The sequence below is a fragment of the Chrysemys picta genome, chromosome 1 (genome assembly GCF_011386835.1).
Source record: "Chrysemys picta bellii isolate R12L10 chromosome 1, ASM1138683v2, whole genome shotgun sequence".
Taxonomy (NCBI): Eukaryota; Metazoa; Chordata; order Testudines; family Emydidae; genus Chrysemys; species Chrysemys picta.
Window position 1 is genome coordinate 17,153,458 of NC_088791.1, and position 16,421 is coordinate 17,169,878.

At 47.5% G+C, this 16,421-nt stretch overlaps 1 protein-coding gene across 13 annotated transcripts in view; it reads right to left on the minus strand.

Annotated features, from left to right (window-relative positions):
• The window catches only part of FRMD4A (FERM domain containing 4A), a 529,915-nt gene that overhangs the window by 127,995 nt on the left and 385,499 nt on the right, over positions 1 to 16,421 (minus strand). For all 13 annotated transcript variants that reach the window (XM_065553559.1, XM_065553618.1, XM_065553447.1 and 10 more), the window contains one exon: positions 8,247 to 8,341. In XM_065553559.1, the coding sequence (XP_065409631.1) occupies positions 8,247 to 8,341 (95 nt within the window). The remainder of the gene's footprint in view (positions 1 to 8,246; positions 8,342 to 16,421) is intronic.

Consider the following 16,421-nt stretch of genomic DNA (forward strand, 5'->3'; position numbering starts at 1 on the left):
GTGGGGCTAGGATTTCACTTCTGGTGAGAAAGCGTCCCTGCCCTGAAGAATTTACAGACAAGAAGACAGAGAGATGCAGTGACTTGTCCAAGATCACACACCAAGTCATCAATAGAACTAGGAATAGAGCCCAGGTCTCCTGAATCCCAGGCCACTGCTCAGGCCACTGAACCACGGGGTCTCTCAGTACTATTTATTCTTCACAATACTAGTTGCATTTTACAGCTCGGAGCGGCAGACACAGAGGGCCAGATTTATAAAAGTATTTAGGCACCCAAAGTTACAGATCAGCACCCAGTTGTATTTACAAAGCGCCTAAGGAAGTTAGGCACTTAACTCCTAGTGAAGTCCACTGCACTAACCTTCCTTGGTATGAAATATAGAAAATCACTGCTGTAGACTATAACAATGAAAGAGGAGCCATGAAGGTCATTTGGGTCAATGATTTCACCTCTTCAAAGTCCAGAAATGGGTAGTTACAATCCATGAGGAACTAAAGCAATTACAGTCTTTTTGTGCCAATTTCCCTAGACTTCTACCATTGCTCTCTCTGCCTGTCTCAACTAGGGACAGTCTCTGAATTCTGTGAGGTTCACTTTTCTGAACTTTCCCTCTCAAAATATTTTTGTTCCCAAAGCTTTCTCTGCCTGTGATTTCAGCCTGTGTGTTCTTTCAAAGTTTGTTCAATTTTTAAACAATGTTTCCCCCCCCCCAGCTAATGGAAGCTTGTGCGGGGTGTTAGGAATTGAAACACCTACCCAGCCCCCGACTAGCACAAGTGCCCTATATACAGTGTAAACACTATGGCCAAGATTTTCAAAAGTGACTAGTAATTTTGTGTGCCCAGCTCAAGAACCCTTAAAACGGCCTGATTTTCAGAGGGCGGGAGTCAGCACCTTCTGAAAAATCAGGCCCCTTTAAGGTGTCTCATGTTAGGCACCCAAAGCCTGAGGCACCCAAAATCATGAGTCACTTCTGAACATCTTGGACTATATTTCCTTTTTTATGCATATTTTCCCCCCATTCTCTGTTCCTTTTATCTACAGTATCCCTTAAAAAGAAGAACAGGAGGACTTGTGGCACCTTAGAGACTAACAAATTTATTAGAGCATAAGCTTTCGTGGACTACAGCCCACTTCTTCGGATGCATCCGAAGAAGTGGGCTGTAGTCCACGAAAGCTTATGCTCTAATAAATTTGTTAGTCTCTAAGGTGCCACAAGTCCTCCTGTTCTTCTTTTTGCGGATACAGACTAACACGGCTGCTACTCTAAAAAGTATCCCTTAAGTGGAACATGAACCCAGTGATGCTAAAACTTAGACTGGACTTTAGGTGCCACATTATATGAGGAGGTTGAAATTAGACAAGCATATCTATTACTACTTAAACAACTATTAAAAAGCAAGCATTCAATAAACTACGGCCCATGTACAAAACACTGTCAAAAGCAAGGAAGAGCGACCCTAAGGCCACCGTTCTGTGCGCAGCCTCTCCTGTTGCCTCTGTGTTACTAAGTTGGTCGTAGGGTTGGCATTACACACCAGGAGCCAATCTCCCACTGAAGTCAACGTGTTGATGAAGGACTTGCTGTGTAAGTCCTATGGGTTTATTCAAGGGGAAGATCCAAGTTTGTCTTACATGTGCAATGATCCCCAACCACAGTGGAAAATACTGAGGGTAGAGAACAGCCATTCACTTTAGGTGGTTGCTTCTTTTGGAAAGAATCATTCTATCTGCATTTTAGCTTAAGGAACTGGGTTAATCAGTGCAAAAAAATATATATATATTTAATACTGCCTGTGTATTGCTGCCGATATTGCATGAGTAGCAAAGAGGTGGCAAGAAGAAGAGGTAAAGTTCCCCCGAAGGCAGGAGAGCCAGCCACAAAGCTAGTGCATCGAGCAATTTTTAACATGCCCATCTCCATTGTACCTGAGTGCAAAGAAAACTTTGTTGCTCCTTTCACGGGGGAAATGATATCCACAGTTACCACTTAAAAAATGTTTAGCAAGGACTGCCTTATAGCAGCTGTCAGAATCTGCTACCTAGGGCCCAGATTCTGCTATTATGCCGTACAGCACTTTACTGCACAAGCCGTCTCATTGTCATACTCATGGAGAAAGATGCTATTTGACACAATTAAGGGCATAAGAATTTGGCCTAGATATCTAGTAGTCTTGATGTTAGGTACCCACTAGGCAGCTTGCACAAAGAACCCCTTGATATGCTCCAGCATGGAGACACTTCTCCAATACAATTTAATAAGAGGCACGACAGTTTTTGTCTTTATTTTCCGTATTGGTTTTTGCACTTCAGAATTTACATCAGTGGAATCACCAGTAATAGCCCTAACTACACAGGCTCTCCCCTGCCACAGAGGGGCTTGTATATTATTACTTAGTTGGTCCTTTCAGTGAAACTTAGATCATTTTTTGTTGTTGTCTATGGAGGCACTGGAGTTAAATTGTTGATCCAACAACAAATAGAGGTACAGTGCTGGAGTTAAATTGCTGGGTCAATAACAAATATGTAATTGCATTTAGCAAACAGAAACGGAGCACATTTATTTTATGGACTGAGTATAGATTTTGGCATGTGGGCTGGGCACTTGCAATTGCATGGAGTAGTTTCCATTTTCTCCCATTAGGGTTTTCCAGGGAAAGCAGCATGTCAATGAACACTTTGCCTAAAGGTGGATTCAGTTATAAAGAGGTACTGGCTAGTGTCCAGTTTTATAGCAAGTGGATCTACATTTATTAGTGTGCATAAAGCACTTTGAGATCTGTGGATTAATAGCCTGACCTACCTCCCTTCCAAGTCAAACTTCCATTCATTCCAGCGGGGCAGGATTAAGTCCTGACTGCACTATAGAAACCCTACAGATTATTATTATTACAATTGCCATCAACTACTACAGCAGAACCCTATTAAAATTAAGCCCCCGATTTCCCAGAGTTAGGGCTATAGCCTTGTCTTTGATGGAAAACTCACGGGAGGGGAACGGGGGGGGCGGGGGGTGTCCAGGAAACTGCTTGGGATTCATGGTGCAGATTCAGCACAACAGTAGAGTCTGTAACATAGAAACTGCCATCATGGCTCAGACTAGTAGCCCACGGTTCATTGGCTGGGCCACTGAACTAGGTATCAAGAGACCGAGGGCCTCTTCCAGGCTTGGCTGCTGATTCACTGTGTGACCTTCATCAAGTCACTTTATCTCTCTGTGCCTGTGTTTTCCCTCCCATCTTTGATCTGTCTTGGCTAATAAGACTTGAAGCTCTTTGAGGCAGGGACAGTTTGTACTATGTGTTTGTACAGTGCCTGGCACAGCCTCTAGCACTACTGAAATACAAATAATAATCCTAGCCCTGACAGTGGTCGATACCAGATACTTCAGAGGAAATTTCTTCTTCACCCAGGCCAGTTGTTCTCAACCTATTTAACATTGTGGGCCGTATATGTAGCCCACAATGTGTTATGTGGGCTGCAGGTTGAGAACCACATTGCCTCCTGCTAACCCCCCCCACAAACCCCTTGCCCAGTGCCCCCCCCCCAACCTGTAGACCCCTCCACAGCACGGGGCCAGGAAGCTGGGACCCAGATCCCGCCGAGCACGGGGCTGGGCAGCCGGGACCCCAGACCCTGCCAGACAGGACCTCAGATCCTGTCAAATGCGGGACTGGGCAGTTGGGATCCGACCCTGGACCTTGCTGTGCATGGGGTCGGGCAGCCAGGACCCGGATTTTTTTTAGCACACAGCTGGGCTAATTGACCACAGGTTGAGAACCACGGATCCAGGCAACTAGTGGTTAGTTTATGTCCTGATACTTGAGGGTTCCGTTACACACTTTTATCCTGTGTAATGTGTCTGAGGAGGCTCTCCTTGCTCAGCTGTACCCACTCTGGTAAGAGGTTAGGGGCCTGCTTCAAAACCCAATGACTTCAGTGGGCTTGGGATCAGGGCCTGCAATAGGAAATGGGGAACAGCATGTGGTGGGGAATAACCTGGGGTTTTGCAGGGGCTGAACAACCCCTGATGCTGCTGCGGAACAGGCACCTACACTCTAAAGCTCGAATGTTCCTTGAGAGAAGCTGAATTTTGGTCATTGCAAAGATGATTTTACTTTAATGAATTTTGGAAATGTTGATGTCAAAGGAAGGAGAGTTAGTGGAGAATCACAATCTCAAGAGTTAAAAAAAAAAAAAAGCCATTTCCCCCCACGTCCAGTGCCTTCAGCACAAGACCATCCTTCCTAGCCAATCAGTCAAATCTGTAACTCCACTGGCTTTATATCAGGGTTGGTTTTGGCCCCAGGTGTCTGACCTGCCATAAAGATGCCATCGTTTTGACCTTGCTGATCTTCGGTTAATGCTGTAAAGCATTTCTATGATCATTAAAATATGAAGCATATGTCTTTCCACCATAATAGTCTGGCAATCTAATTTCAGTCATGCTGAATGCGGTAATGACCCTATATTATCAGAAGAAACTATTAAGTCACCAACGCAAAGATTGTTCCTATTGATTTTCTTCTCAGGTTGTCATGATATTCCCAGGCCAAATCCTTTCTAAATAACTTACTCTCGTAGAGCTTTATACTCTTAAATTAAAGAATTGCTGTAATACTTCATTGCTTTTTTCCCTTTCTAAAACTGCAGCTAAGCCAACCTCAGAGGATATTTATGAACCAGAACCTATTCTGCCTCAGCCAGCGTCAGCATAAACTCCATGCAAGGAAGTGAACTCCTGGAGTCAGAGAAATTATGTGTCAGGGAGGAAAACTACGGACAACCCCTGGAATCGGTGTCGCAGAAATGTTCAGAATTAAATGATTCCTGTTTGTATTACAGTAGCTGCCGAGGAGCCCCGACCAATACCAGGGCCCCACTGTGCTAGGTGTTGCACAAACGTGTAGTGAGAGACAATCTAAACAGACAGAGGGTGGGGGAAGGGAACTTAGAAAAATGATCCCCATTTTGCAGCTGGAGGAACTGAAGCATAGGGAGATTAAGTGATTTGCCCACAGTCACACACAGGAAGCCTGTGGCAGAGCAAGGAATGAAACCCAAATCTCCCAAGTCCCAGCCCAGTGCCTTAATGACACAACTACCTTTTTGGGTGTGTTTGGCCAAAGAAAATCATGATTGTATTTCACTGGCTGTGTGACCGATCGGCAAAAGTCTGCTAATATTGAGGGGGAAAACAATGTATACACTAGTTAAAAAGAAAGTGCTTATTTCCCCAGTAGGCAAGAAGCCTTGTTGAAATGGTTAGCACTCACGGAGAGGCAGTGGCGGTCTGCAGACCTGGCTTTGGCTAAGGTAGGATTTAAGGGTGTGTCACTAGATTGTGTTAGCTCGCTTGATCTCGGGTAGCCCGCAGGCCCTATCTCAGTCAGTGTAGCACCTGTTACAGTACATCTTGCTTTATCTCGGTCGTTCTCAAACTTCTGTACTGGTGACCCCTTTCACACAGCACGCCTCTGAGTGCGACCCCCCCCTTATAAATTAAAAACACTTTTTAATATATTTAACACCATTATAAATGTTGGAGGCAAAGCGGGGTTTGGGGTGGAGGCTGACAGCATGCGACCCCCCCCCCCCATGTAATAACCTCGTGACCCCCTGAGGGGTCCCGACCCCCAGTTTGAGAACCTGACTTTATCCTGACTAGCTTTATAGAAGGTGTTAGTACCATCGAGCTAGCAACCAGGATCTAGCATCCCACCTTGAAATCCTAGTCTAGACAAAGCACATCAGTGATCATCCAGACAGCATTGTTTCCATCTCAGATGCTCCCCAAAACTCTGAGCACTTTGCTTGACAACCTTTGTCAGTCTCTTGCACTTTCCTCTTCTGTAACCTAGATCTTTGCTCCCACTGGACTTTTTTTAAACCTAGTTTTCCCAGGTGAGTCTGACATGTCTGCCTGTATATTTAGTTGATACACCACCTTCTCTTTAATATCTGCCCATGCTCCCAGGGAAATCCCACCCCCACCTCATAGTGGGTGTAGACAATGACCCCGCTTTCCCCAGTCGGTGCCTATGAGACTGGTTAAACATGATCAATCCTATCCGTCTTGCCGTGTGTTTTCCCTTTTTAAATAGTGCCACTACCTTTATCCTGAGAATACTGGCAGCAGCTGGTCCTCTCTGACTCTATTTCCCCCTGGGGCAATGCACACGGAATAGCTCACCAGCTCCGGTAAAGGGATTGAATCCCCCTCAAAACAACACTGAGTGAATTAGTAAGGGAACACTGTCTCCTGCTTCTCTTCTTTTAAGCACAAACTCTGTCAACTTGCTGAAGCCTGAGAAGATCTCCACCAGCAGGGCAGGATTCTGGGCCCACAAACAGGTGATCCTTATTCAGGCGCCAGTCCAGCATGTGTATAACTTGGAGCATGATTATCCCATTGCTACTCACATGCTTGAAGTTACACATGTGAATTAGGGCGTTGCTGGATCACGGCTCCTTTGCAGACTACAGACCTGTACTCCACGGAGGCTCCATAAGCCACTTGGGCATGGGGACAGGACAACCCTGGTAGATCTATAGTGTACTATACAGCCCCTTAATATAGCCCCCTGCTGCATGTACATTATTATCCTTCCACAGGACCCCTACTTCATTTCATGCATCACCTATTCTGCTTGCCGTTCATCCAGGAAAGTTGCATTTACCAGTGATAGCCGCATCCCCAAGCCCAAATGTTCCAAAACATTTGGGCTTGGGGATGCGGCTATCACTAGTGAGACTGGCTTAAAAATCACGACATTTTAAAAATAATACATATGGGGGTCCTTTTTATTATTTATTATTTGTATGGTGGTAAAACTTAAGGGGCCCAATCATAGACCAGAGCCCCGCAGTGCTAGGTGCTGTGCAAACATAGAACAAAAAGATAGACCCTGCCCTGAGGGCCTTACAATCTAAGTATAAGACAAAAACCAACAGGTGGCTACCAAACAAACAGAGAGGGAGCACACTAAGGGTATGTCTACACTACCCGCCGGATCGGCGGGCAGCGATCGATCCAGTGGGGATCAATTTATCGCGCCTCGCCTAGACGCGATAAATCGACCCCCGAGCTCTCTCCGGTTGACTCCTGTACTCCAGTGCCGCGAGAGGCACAAGCAGAGTCGACAGGGGAGCGGCAGCAATCGACTCACCGCGGTGAAGACACCACGGTAAGTCGATCTAAGTACATCGACTTCAGCTACATTATTCACGTAGCTGAAGTTGCGTAACTTAGATTGATTCCCGCCCCCCCCCCCCGCCAGTGTAGACCAAGGCTAAGACAGTACTAGTCAGCATGCTAAAGAGTGACCACAGCACACTAGCTGTCTACCCACTGTTGAATATTTATTTGCCTTCTTGCTTTTGAGCTGCTAGAGCTCATGTTTTCAAGCTTTTCTCTAAAACCGTAAGGGCCAGAAATGTCCTTTTTTAAAATGAAAGCTGAGATTCTGATATCATCACATTACTCCAGGAGCTTGGGCTTCACAAAAAGTACCAAGAGAGGACAACCCTGTGATCCTCAACTTTGTTTTCTGATTCTCTGGCACATTCACAAGGCTGTTGTATTTGGGTTTCATCATAGCTTGGGGAGTTCAAATCCCCAGAGACCTGTTTTCACTGTAATTCTTTATTTTAAACACTCATGAAAACATCTCTATTTAACACTAAAGTTTGCAACCCCTTCATTTCCCCCTCCACCCACTCCCCTTTTCTTCTTTAAGAAACATTGATGTGGGCCCTAAAATGACTGGGACAGTGTGATTTCAAAGGATTTTTTCTCTGTCCCTCAAATCATTTATCATTACTGTTGAACCTGCCTGACTGCATAATCCTGTTAACGCGTTAATTATACAGGTCCGTTGTACTGATAACGATTGTGAAGAAGCAACTGGATTTTAAATCCAAGACTGCTTAAACTGACCTTTTGCCAATGCCGAATGACAAGAGCTCATTTAACATTTGACTAGGACGGGATCGTTAATGTCTCCATGAGTCACAGAGAATGATTGATTCACAATAAATGACATTCTCCCCCCTGCCCGGTGGAGTATGAGGCTTATGCACCTCTTAAGTCCCATGTAAGTCCCTAGCCCTGTAGGCCTTGTGCTAAGGGCTTAAGTGGTAAATAGACCTTCGTGCTGCCCCTTGTGTATGGTGTGGGGAGACAACATTTAACTTTCTCATGATCTAAGAGTTGCTTCCCGGTTTTTCCATCGTGGCACTTACGTTTCATCTGTGAAGGCAATTCCAAAGTATTCTTTCTCCTTCAGGTTGAAATGAGATGCCACCAGGTCGAGCAGCTCCTTGGCCAAAAGCTTTGGCTGGAAGGAAGGAAAGAAAGTGATCCGTGAGGTTCGGTTTAATATACTCCCTTGATGCTCCCTAGCACAAGCAGTGAAATCTCTTACGCCCTCACACAGGGACTCGCTAAGGGACAGTCCTGTCGAGGGGGGCTGGAATAGAACGCAAGTGTCACCCATTGGTGAGTGTGTGTCACGGGTCTCCCGGTGTGTCTGAATAGGAGTCTGTTCTAGGGATAGCTAGGGAGCATTGGCTCTTTAGCTGTAGCGGTTCATGCTTTTAGCTCTGGAAGCTCCAGTGTGTCAACCAAGGTGGCGGCCATGACACAAGAGCCTCATATCTGGAGCCAGTAATGAAAATCCTTCTTCAAAGGGCCTGGTGCTATGAGGTAATTCACCTCCCGAAAGATTCTGAGCACCCTCAACTTCTGCTGACCTCATGAAGTGACTGAGAGTCAGTGGGAGTTGAGTGTGGTCAGCACTCACCGGACCACACCTCTGTAGCACTGGAAGTCAAAATCAAGTAGTCATTTAAAGAAAAACAAATTAATTATTAGTTGTGTTGCAGTAGCGACTAGAGGCCCCAAGCAGGGATCAGAGCAATGTACACAGGCACAACAAAAAGATCTCCCAAAGAGATGACAAGTGAAGTCTATGAGAAGGGGACACAATGAACAAATGCAGTGCTGCAATGGCAGGCCTGAAGACTAACGTTCTCTGTTTACATGAAAGTGGGCCCCTTTTGCAAACCTTTAGGTGACTCTGGTTGAGTGTCAGTAGCAAAACCCGAAATCAGGTGACTCACGTCCAGTTTTCAGTGGGCACTGCTCTGCTACCAACCTCTGCTCATGATAGCTGGGGCTAGCAGAGCTTAGGAACTCTTAGTGGACATTTACAGAATCAGTAAGGGTGGATAGGATCTCTTGCTGGGGTCTCTGACTATATCCTGCTGCATTGTAGGGATGATGTATCTATCACTGCTGCCAAACTATCCTGTTCTATAGGTGTGAAGTCAAACCAGAAAATCAATTCCTATGGGATGGTTCCACCCCAGTATTCAAGCAAAGTCTTCTAATTGCAGCAGCTCTTTTACACAAGATTTTCTCCTTGTGGACTAATGAAAATAGTTGGTCCCTGTCCTCTTTACACCTTCCCTTCTTTTATTTGTAGACAGATAACATGTCTTCAATCGGTTGTCCTTACTTCAGACTCACCATGCCCAGCTTTCTTATCCTGCTCTGATAATCATAGTTTCCAGAGCTTTTTTATTGAGTAACCTTTAAAAGCACATTTCTGACACTATCACATTATCTAGGCTTATGACATTAATAAAAAAAATGTAGCATCAGGAGATCAGATGTGAGGGATCAAATAAGAAGTACATCAGCTGTGGGGACACAGTTGCCTGTTAGGTCCTCTCATCGTTTACGGGTGAGATTGTGTCATCGGGTTTAGGATCTGGGGAGAAAAGAGCGGAAACAAAGGCATGCTTGCAAACTATCCTTCCCAGGACCATCAAACCCAAATTTACCACTGAGGTTCACCACAGGAGATGTACATAGCACTCCCAAAGCAATGTGAGGAGACCCTTTTGCATTGTATGCCTTATTCGCCTTGGCTATGTCTAACATTAGTCCTTTCGTCCTAAAATTTCCTACCAGTGGTGGCAGGAGCTCTAGTGTAGACAAGGCACTGGAAGCCACTAGTGTTTACCACCATGTCACTGTGGTCTTACCTAGACTAGAGCTCCTACTGTTGATAGCACTGGTGGAGCTATGCCAATGTTAGGAATGATGGGAAATTTGGGTGAAAAAGACTATTGTAGACCAGGCCTGCGGGACCAAAGTTGTGTTAGTGACAGCAGCATTAAAACATGGTTATGGTCAGTGGCTACTAGCAGTTTCCCTGACCACCGTCGATACGGATTGTGGCCCTGTCTACATTGCAAATCCTACTGTTTTGGAAGACCCAGTTACAGTACAGCAACTGGCAGGCTTGGTTAACACACTTCACGTCAGCTAAATGTTCGAGTCAACAGAGTTACACCAGGGATGAATCTAGCCTGGAGAGATGGAGTGATTTGATCATGGTTGTATAGGAAATATGTGGCAGAGCTGGGAGAACCTTGGTGTCCCAATGCCTAGCCCTATGCCTTACCCACAAGAACCTCTCCCATACCCTCCTGCAGCCCACACTAAACAGAGTCCAGTTATTGCTGCACTCATAGAGCCGTTATCTTATCCTCTGAAACACTTACCTCTGCCAAGAAGCCCATAGCTCACTGGCATTGGTGAGGCAAGTGACAGCCTAAGACGTCTGCTGGTGTGTTTATTTAATTGTTACCTCATCCTACAACAGTTCATCTGTTTTGTCCACCCGTTACATCCAGGCACTTAGAGTAGGGATTACTGGTTTGTACAGTGACTAGCACAGTGGGGCTCTGGTCTTTGCCTGTGGTTTTTAGGCCACACCACAACAGAAATAATGAAATAGCAACAGCCATGTTTAGACGTGGTTGTAGCTAAAACAGTTTGTTCCCTACATATGGACAGGGCCTGAGTTACCGGACAGGATGGATGGCCTGGTTGATAAGGAAGTGGAATGGGTCTCCAGGGACCTGACTTCGGTTCCTGACTCAGAACTTCTTATGCCTGATCTTGGCCAAGTCGCTTCATCTCTCTGCTCCCCCTCTGTAAAAGGTGAGTGACATTTTCCTACTTCAGAGGGGTGTTGTGAGGATAAAATCCATTAATTATTGTCTGATGCTCGGACACTATGGTACTGGGGGTTATACGAGCACCTAGATAGATACGCAGACAGACAGCTCCATACCTCATCACACCCACCTGAGATCAGGAAGATCAGAGGCAGGACAGAGTAGTAAAAGTGGTCATTTTATTGAAGTTTGAATGCTGACAGCCCCTCTCCCCATGCCTGCCTCAACTAAATGGAACCTCCCTTGGGTCCTTTTCCATCCCCCTCCCTGCACAGGGGCACACGCAGCAGTCCTCAGAGTCATATGCAGCCAGCCGGCGGCGGCGGAGGAGAAAGACTTTTCTGTTTTCCTATGATTCAATGACGACTTGACAAAGCACGTGCGTGGTGACAGCACTGTCTGTGCAGCCACGGCCATTGATGGAGGCCAGGTGAAGCAGGCTCCCCACAATGGCATAGATTGCGGCCCTGAGCTCGGCCCCTGGCACTGCCTGGCAGTTGCCGCTCTGCTACCACGGAGATATTTGATAAAGGAACAATTATGCTGCTGAGCAGAGAAGCTACACGTCAGCCTCAGCGGCCATGCTACCTGCCAGGGTGGAAGCTAGCTTGAGATGTGGTGACATGACACCTCCCTACACCCTAAGGTGGGGAGCAGGGGAGAGGTCAGCTTTGGTGTTTCACTGGGCAGAGAAAATAAAAGGAGTGCAAAATAAATGACCTAATATAGGCACACCTGGTCTTGATCCTGCGGGGCACCAAGCACCTCGTGTTTTGCGTGGCAGCAGGCCACAGTCGCTAGCGTGACTACCATTCACCCGTCATCCTCGGGGAGCTCCGCTAATCGGAGTAAATGCAAAGTGTTTGCTCATTATTTCCGCAGAGTGGAAGCATGATGTCGTCCAGTGAGGCGTGCCTCCCTCGCTTGCTCCCAGGTTGCACGCTCTGCATTCTTCTGACACAACACCCTTGACAAAACGAACAGATCTTCCTGGCCCCTTGCTGCAGTGGGGCAGGAGGGGCAAGGCGGGGAAGTAGAGGGGTGGAGAGAGGGAAGTAGAGGGGACACTCTGCTTCCAGCACTCCTGCTATTGGGTGGGCCTCTTTAAAAATCTGCTGTATCAGATAAGATGGGATAACCCTTGTCTTGGCAGATAAGGGAAAAGAACAATAGATGCAGAGATGGCCGTGGCTCCGAGCCAGGTTAGTTACTGGCTCAGCATCCCCGCAGAGGCTTAAGACTGAAGTTAAGCCCTGCTAGTCCTCTCCAAGATTACTTTCCTCAGTCATCCTAAGCCTTGGCACAGCTGCGCAAGGTTATTGGCCTTTTTAGTGCTATGGAATGAGCCCCTTCCTTCCCTGCACAGAGAGCCCTGGAAGGGATGAGTGTCAGTGACGCAGATTCTTGGTGGCGGGAACTCACTGATACTAAGGGGACGGCCCACCTGGCTGGGACCCAGGGCAGGAAAATTCTGGCAGAGACAAGTGACATCGCCGCCTGGATCCCCATCTCAAGACAAGACCTGAGCGCTGAAAGTTAACAGTTAAGCCGATTGCAGTTCAGGATGAGAACAGATGAGCCATGACCTCCTTTCGTGTGAGCTACATAGACAAAGAGCTCATTAGCCATGTCCGTGGCACATTTTAATTCATTATTAATTTCTGGACTTAACCTTCCAGAGCATGCTTGTTTTGCATTAATAAAACCTCTGCCGTAGACACACTGAAGAAAAGCAGGCTAGCCCAATGGAGCAGAGGGGTCTGCGGTGCGAGTGGGTATTATTGGGACATTAGGACTTCTCTGCATTAAAATATATCATCCAGACGAGGTCTGCAGGCTGGATCCTGATATCAGTCCCATACTGGAGTTATGGGAATACTGGAGTTACTCCTGATTTACAACCATGTAAACGTGATCAAAATGTGTCCTCAAGTCTGCAAAATTGCAGGGTCAGACCGAAGTGCATTAGTGCCCTACGAGGCCAGTATCTGGCACCCCTCTGCCTCAGCCGGTCTTTGTTTCCTTCCCATCCAGTCTACTCTGCAACCCACACTCTGCCCTGTCCTCAGTTGTCTCCATTTCTGTTCAGTTGATAGCAGCAGCTCCCAGAATCCTTTGTGCTGGCTGCAGCAACATTTCTAAGGGCAGGAAAGGATTATGGGAAATATCCAACACACAGCAGCAGCAGGCGGCTGGGCCAAAACTGGGACAGGGCAGGTGATCAGAAACTCGGCAGCTGGAGCAGCGAGGGCTGAAGGCCGGCGTGTTGGCGAGGGATGTGGTACCAGTGCTATTCTTCCAGTATTTCCTTCCACAGGGTGCCCTAGTTGGCTGCTTATTTAGCCTACGTCAAAAAGGCCGCCTCTACAAAACCACAAACTAAGAAACAATAATGCAATGGAACTTCTTTGTTTTCTAGCACAGAAATCACCGCGGCCCAGATCCTGGTCCTACTGCACAGCACGTGCTGCAGGAAAAGAGAGGGGAGAAGGAATCCTTTCTCCAAGCTGCAGCCTTAGGGATGGAACTCCCAGATTGTTGGAGCCCACAATGGCAACTGGGCTCCAACTATCTGGGAGGTAAGGTTGGGGGACCCATGTGCGGGTGCTGTGGAGCCCCTTCCTCGGCTGGCACGTGCCCTGTCCCCACACCCCTGCTGCATGGCAGCGTGTGGAGGAGAGCCCTTCAAGAGCTGGATTCCCGCCTGGCCTCCTCAATTCCTGTGTGGTCACATTGCATAGCAGAACTGCCAGGGTTGTCATATGCAATGCCTGTGAGAGTCAGGGCAGCGTCACCTCTGAATGATACAAGAAGCAAAGCTTTGGTGCATAGATACAGTGGTGATGGGCTCATTAGGAATGGATTGACATGACTGTCTGAGTGGGCCATTCACCTGACTTTTGACGGGCTAATAGCCTGGATATTGAAACCAGATCTGGCAGCTCTGAACAACTGAGGCTTTCCTCCTGCCCCCTTGGGAAGGAAGGCGAGCAGATGGGTATTCGTTAGAGGCTGCCTCCTTACAAACCCAGCAACCCAAACACCCTGCAGCACGCTCTGGGCAATGTCAGAGGGGTGTTATCTGACACGGCGTTCAATGCACAGCAGCAGCTCGGCGTTTCTGCCTCAATAGCGAGGCACAAAATCAACACAGGGCTGGGGCTGGGTTTCTGCAGCCTAGAAGCAATCAGCTCCCTACGCAGCGTGGGTCCTGTGGAACTGCTGCTGGGAGCCAACTACTGAATGAAGGCAGAGAGCGGATGGCTTACAAGGGTGAATGTGCCATTGTGAATCAGAAGACAGTACTAAACAGTAGATTGGCAGGGGTGGGGGACTGGATGATCCAACAGGCCTTTGTCAGCTCCTTGCACTGATTGGTAGCAGTGTTGAGCAACTGGAGAGCTCATATGCTCAACTGGAGTTATGGGTGCTCAGCATTTCTGAAAACCAAGTCTCCCGATGTCTATGTGCCAGATCCTAAAGTCTTTGCTCAGACAACATTCCCATTGGGCCAGACCCTGAGGGCTGCATAAAAACTGAGCAGGGACCTAAGGATTTGGCCCCATGATTACACAGGAGGCTGTTTTAAATTAAAAACAGGAGCAGATGGCTCCATAATTTGAGATGTCCTGCACCAACCTCTGAAAGGCCTCTGTTTGCTTTGAAGGGCTAGTGAACACAACGTATATTTGGTCACAGAACTGCCAGCGCAGTCTTGGCTCTATTCACAGAGCTGGCTTGGCTACACCACTTTCCTTTGCAGCACATGAAAAGAATGCAAATTTGGCTGAGAGAGAACCCATCATAATATCCCCAATGCCGTGGCTGAAGCTGACACGTGCTAGTGACAGCCCCGGAGAATTGCATGAATAGATCTTTAGTGCATGGCAAATGCTATCTACATTTTCTTAGGTCCATTTTAAGGAGCATTCAAAAGTGACAAATTAACATCAGCGTGTGGTTCATTCCTCTGTGCGCTGCCCTTATCTGTGGACTGATAATATTATACAGGTGTCTCTTTTTAATTGGACTTGCAGGCAACTCACTGATGTAACAATGGCTGCGGAAGAACATGACAAATAGTAAAAGCAGATTGAAAGAGGAGGTGAAGCTCTCCCCGCATACACTGAAGAGGAGGGGTGTGTGGATCACACTCCTTCCCCAGGACAGGAAGAGGAGGGATATGCCTTTTAGATGAAGGGAATCTGTGCTCCTCTCTGCTCGCCCTCACTTCAACCCCTGGGAACTCAAGGTCAATTAAAAGAGGGGGAAGGGGACTGCAAAGGCTGAAGTCATTTTTGCTCTACATGTTTCAAAGGGGAACCATTTTACATGTTTAAATGTTTACATTTTGCCACTGGAAGGTGTGTGTGTTGAGGGGAGAGAGGATAAATATTTGATAAATGGGAAAAACAAAACAAGAAGCTACATCTTCCAATTTCATGGGAAATGTGGATATTGTTGGGGGGGGGGGAACATTCCTTCATGAAAGTTTCCGAGTTTGTTAAAAGGCCACTTTTGGATGAAGCCAGTTCTAGTGATAACACATGTGTAAGAGTGAATGTGGTGCTGATAAGAGGTAACAGCAGCTCAACAAGCCTAGAGACCAAAGTGTTGTGTCCTCAGAACAGATATTGTTCGTATTGGAGCAGTGCAAACTTCCCCTACCCCAACAACATGCCTCAGTCCTGACCTGGAGAAATCTCATCCAACAGCGAGGGAGCAATATCATTACCTGCTCAGTCTCATTCACTTTATACCTGCAAATCTGATAGTTTAGTATCTCAATGGGTACAACTCGAGGCTCAGTTAATTGAGTCTGCATTTCTACAGGCCAGAAGGAGGCCTAGGTTAAAATCAAGGCCTTGAGGTTTTATCTTAGCTTGGGAAATTGGGGAAAGAGTGGTGTGACTAGGGTTGCCAACCCTCCCCAGTTTCTCCGGGAGTCTCCCAGAATCAGGCCCTATGTCTCGGAGGCTACTGAAGCCAAACTGGGAGATTTTAGGTGCTAAAACTCCAGTGGTGCAGCGGGACTAAGACAGGCTCCCTGCCTGCCCTGGCCCCACGCCACTCCTGGAAGCGGCCGGCACGTCCCTGTGGCCCCTGCGGGGGGCAGGGATTTCTGTGTGCTGCCTGTGCCCCGAGCAGTGAACTGCGGCCAATGGGAGCTGCAGGGGTAGCGCTTGCAGGCGACACATGGAGCTCCCTGCCCACCCCTCCTGCACCCAAACTCCCTCCCAGGGCTTGCACCCCATGCCCCCTCCTGCACCCCACACCCCCTACCCCAGGCTCAGCCCAGAGCCCCCTCACACACGCCGAACCCCTCGGCCCCAGCCCAGAACCCGCACCCCTCCTGCAACCAAACCCCCTGCCCCGTGAAACTGA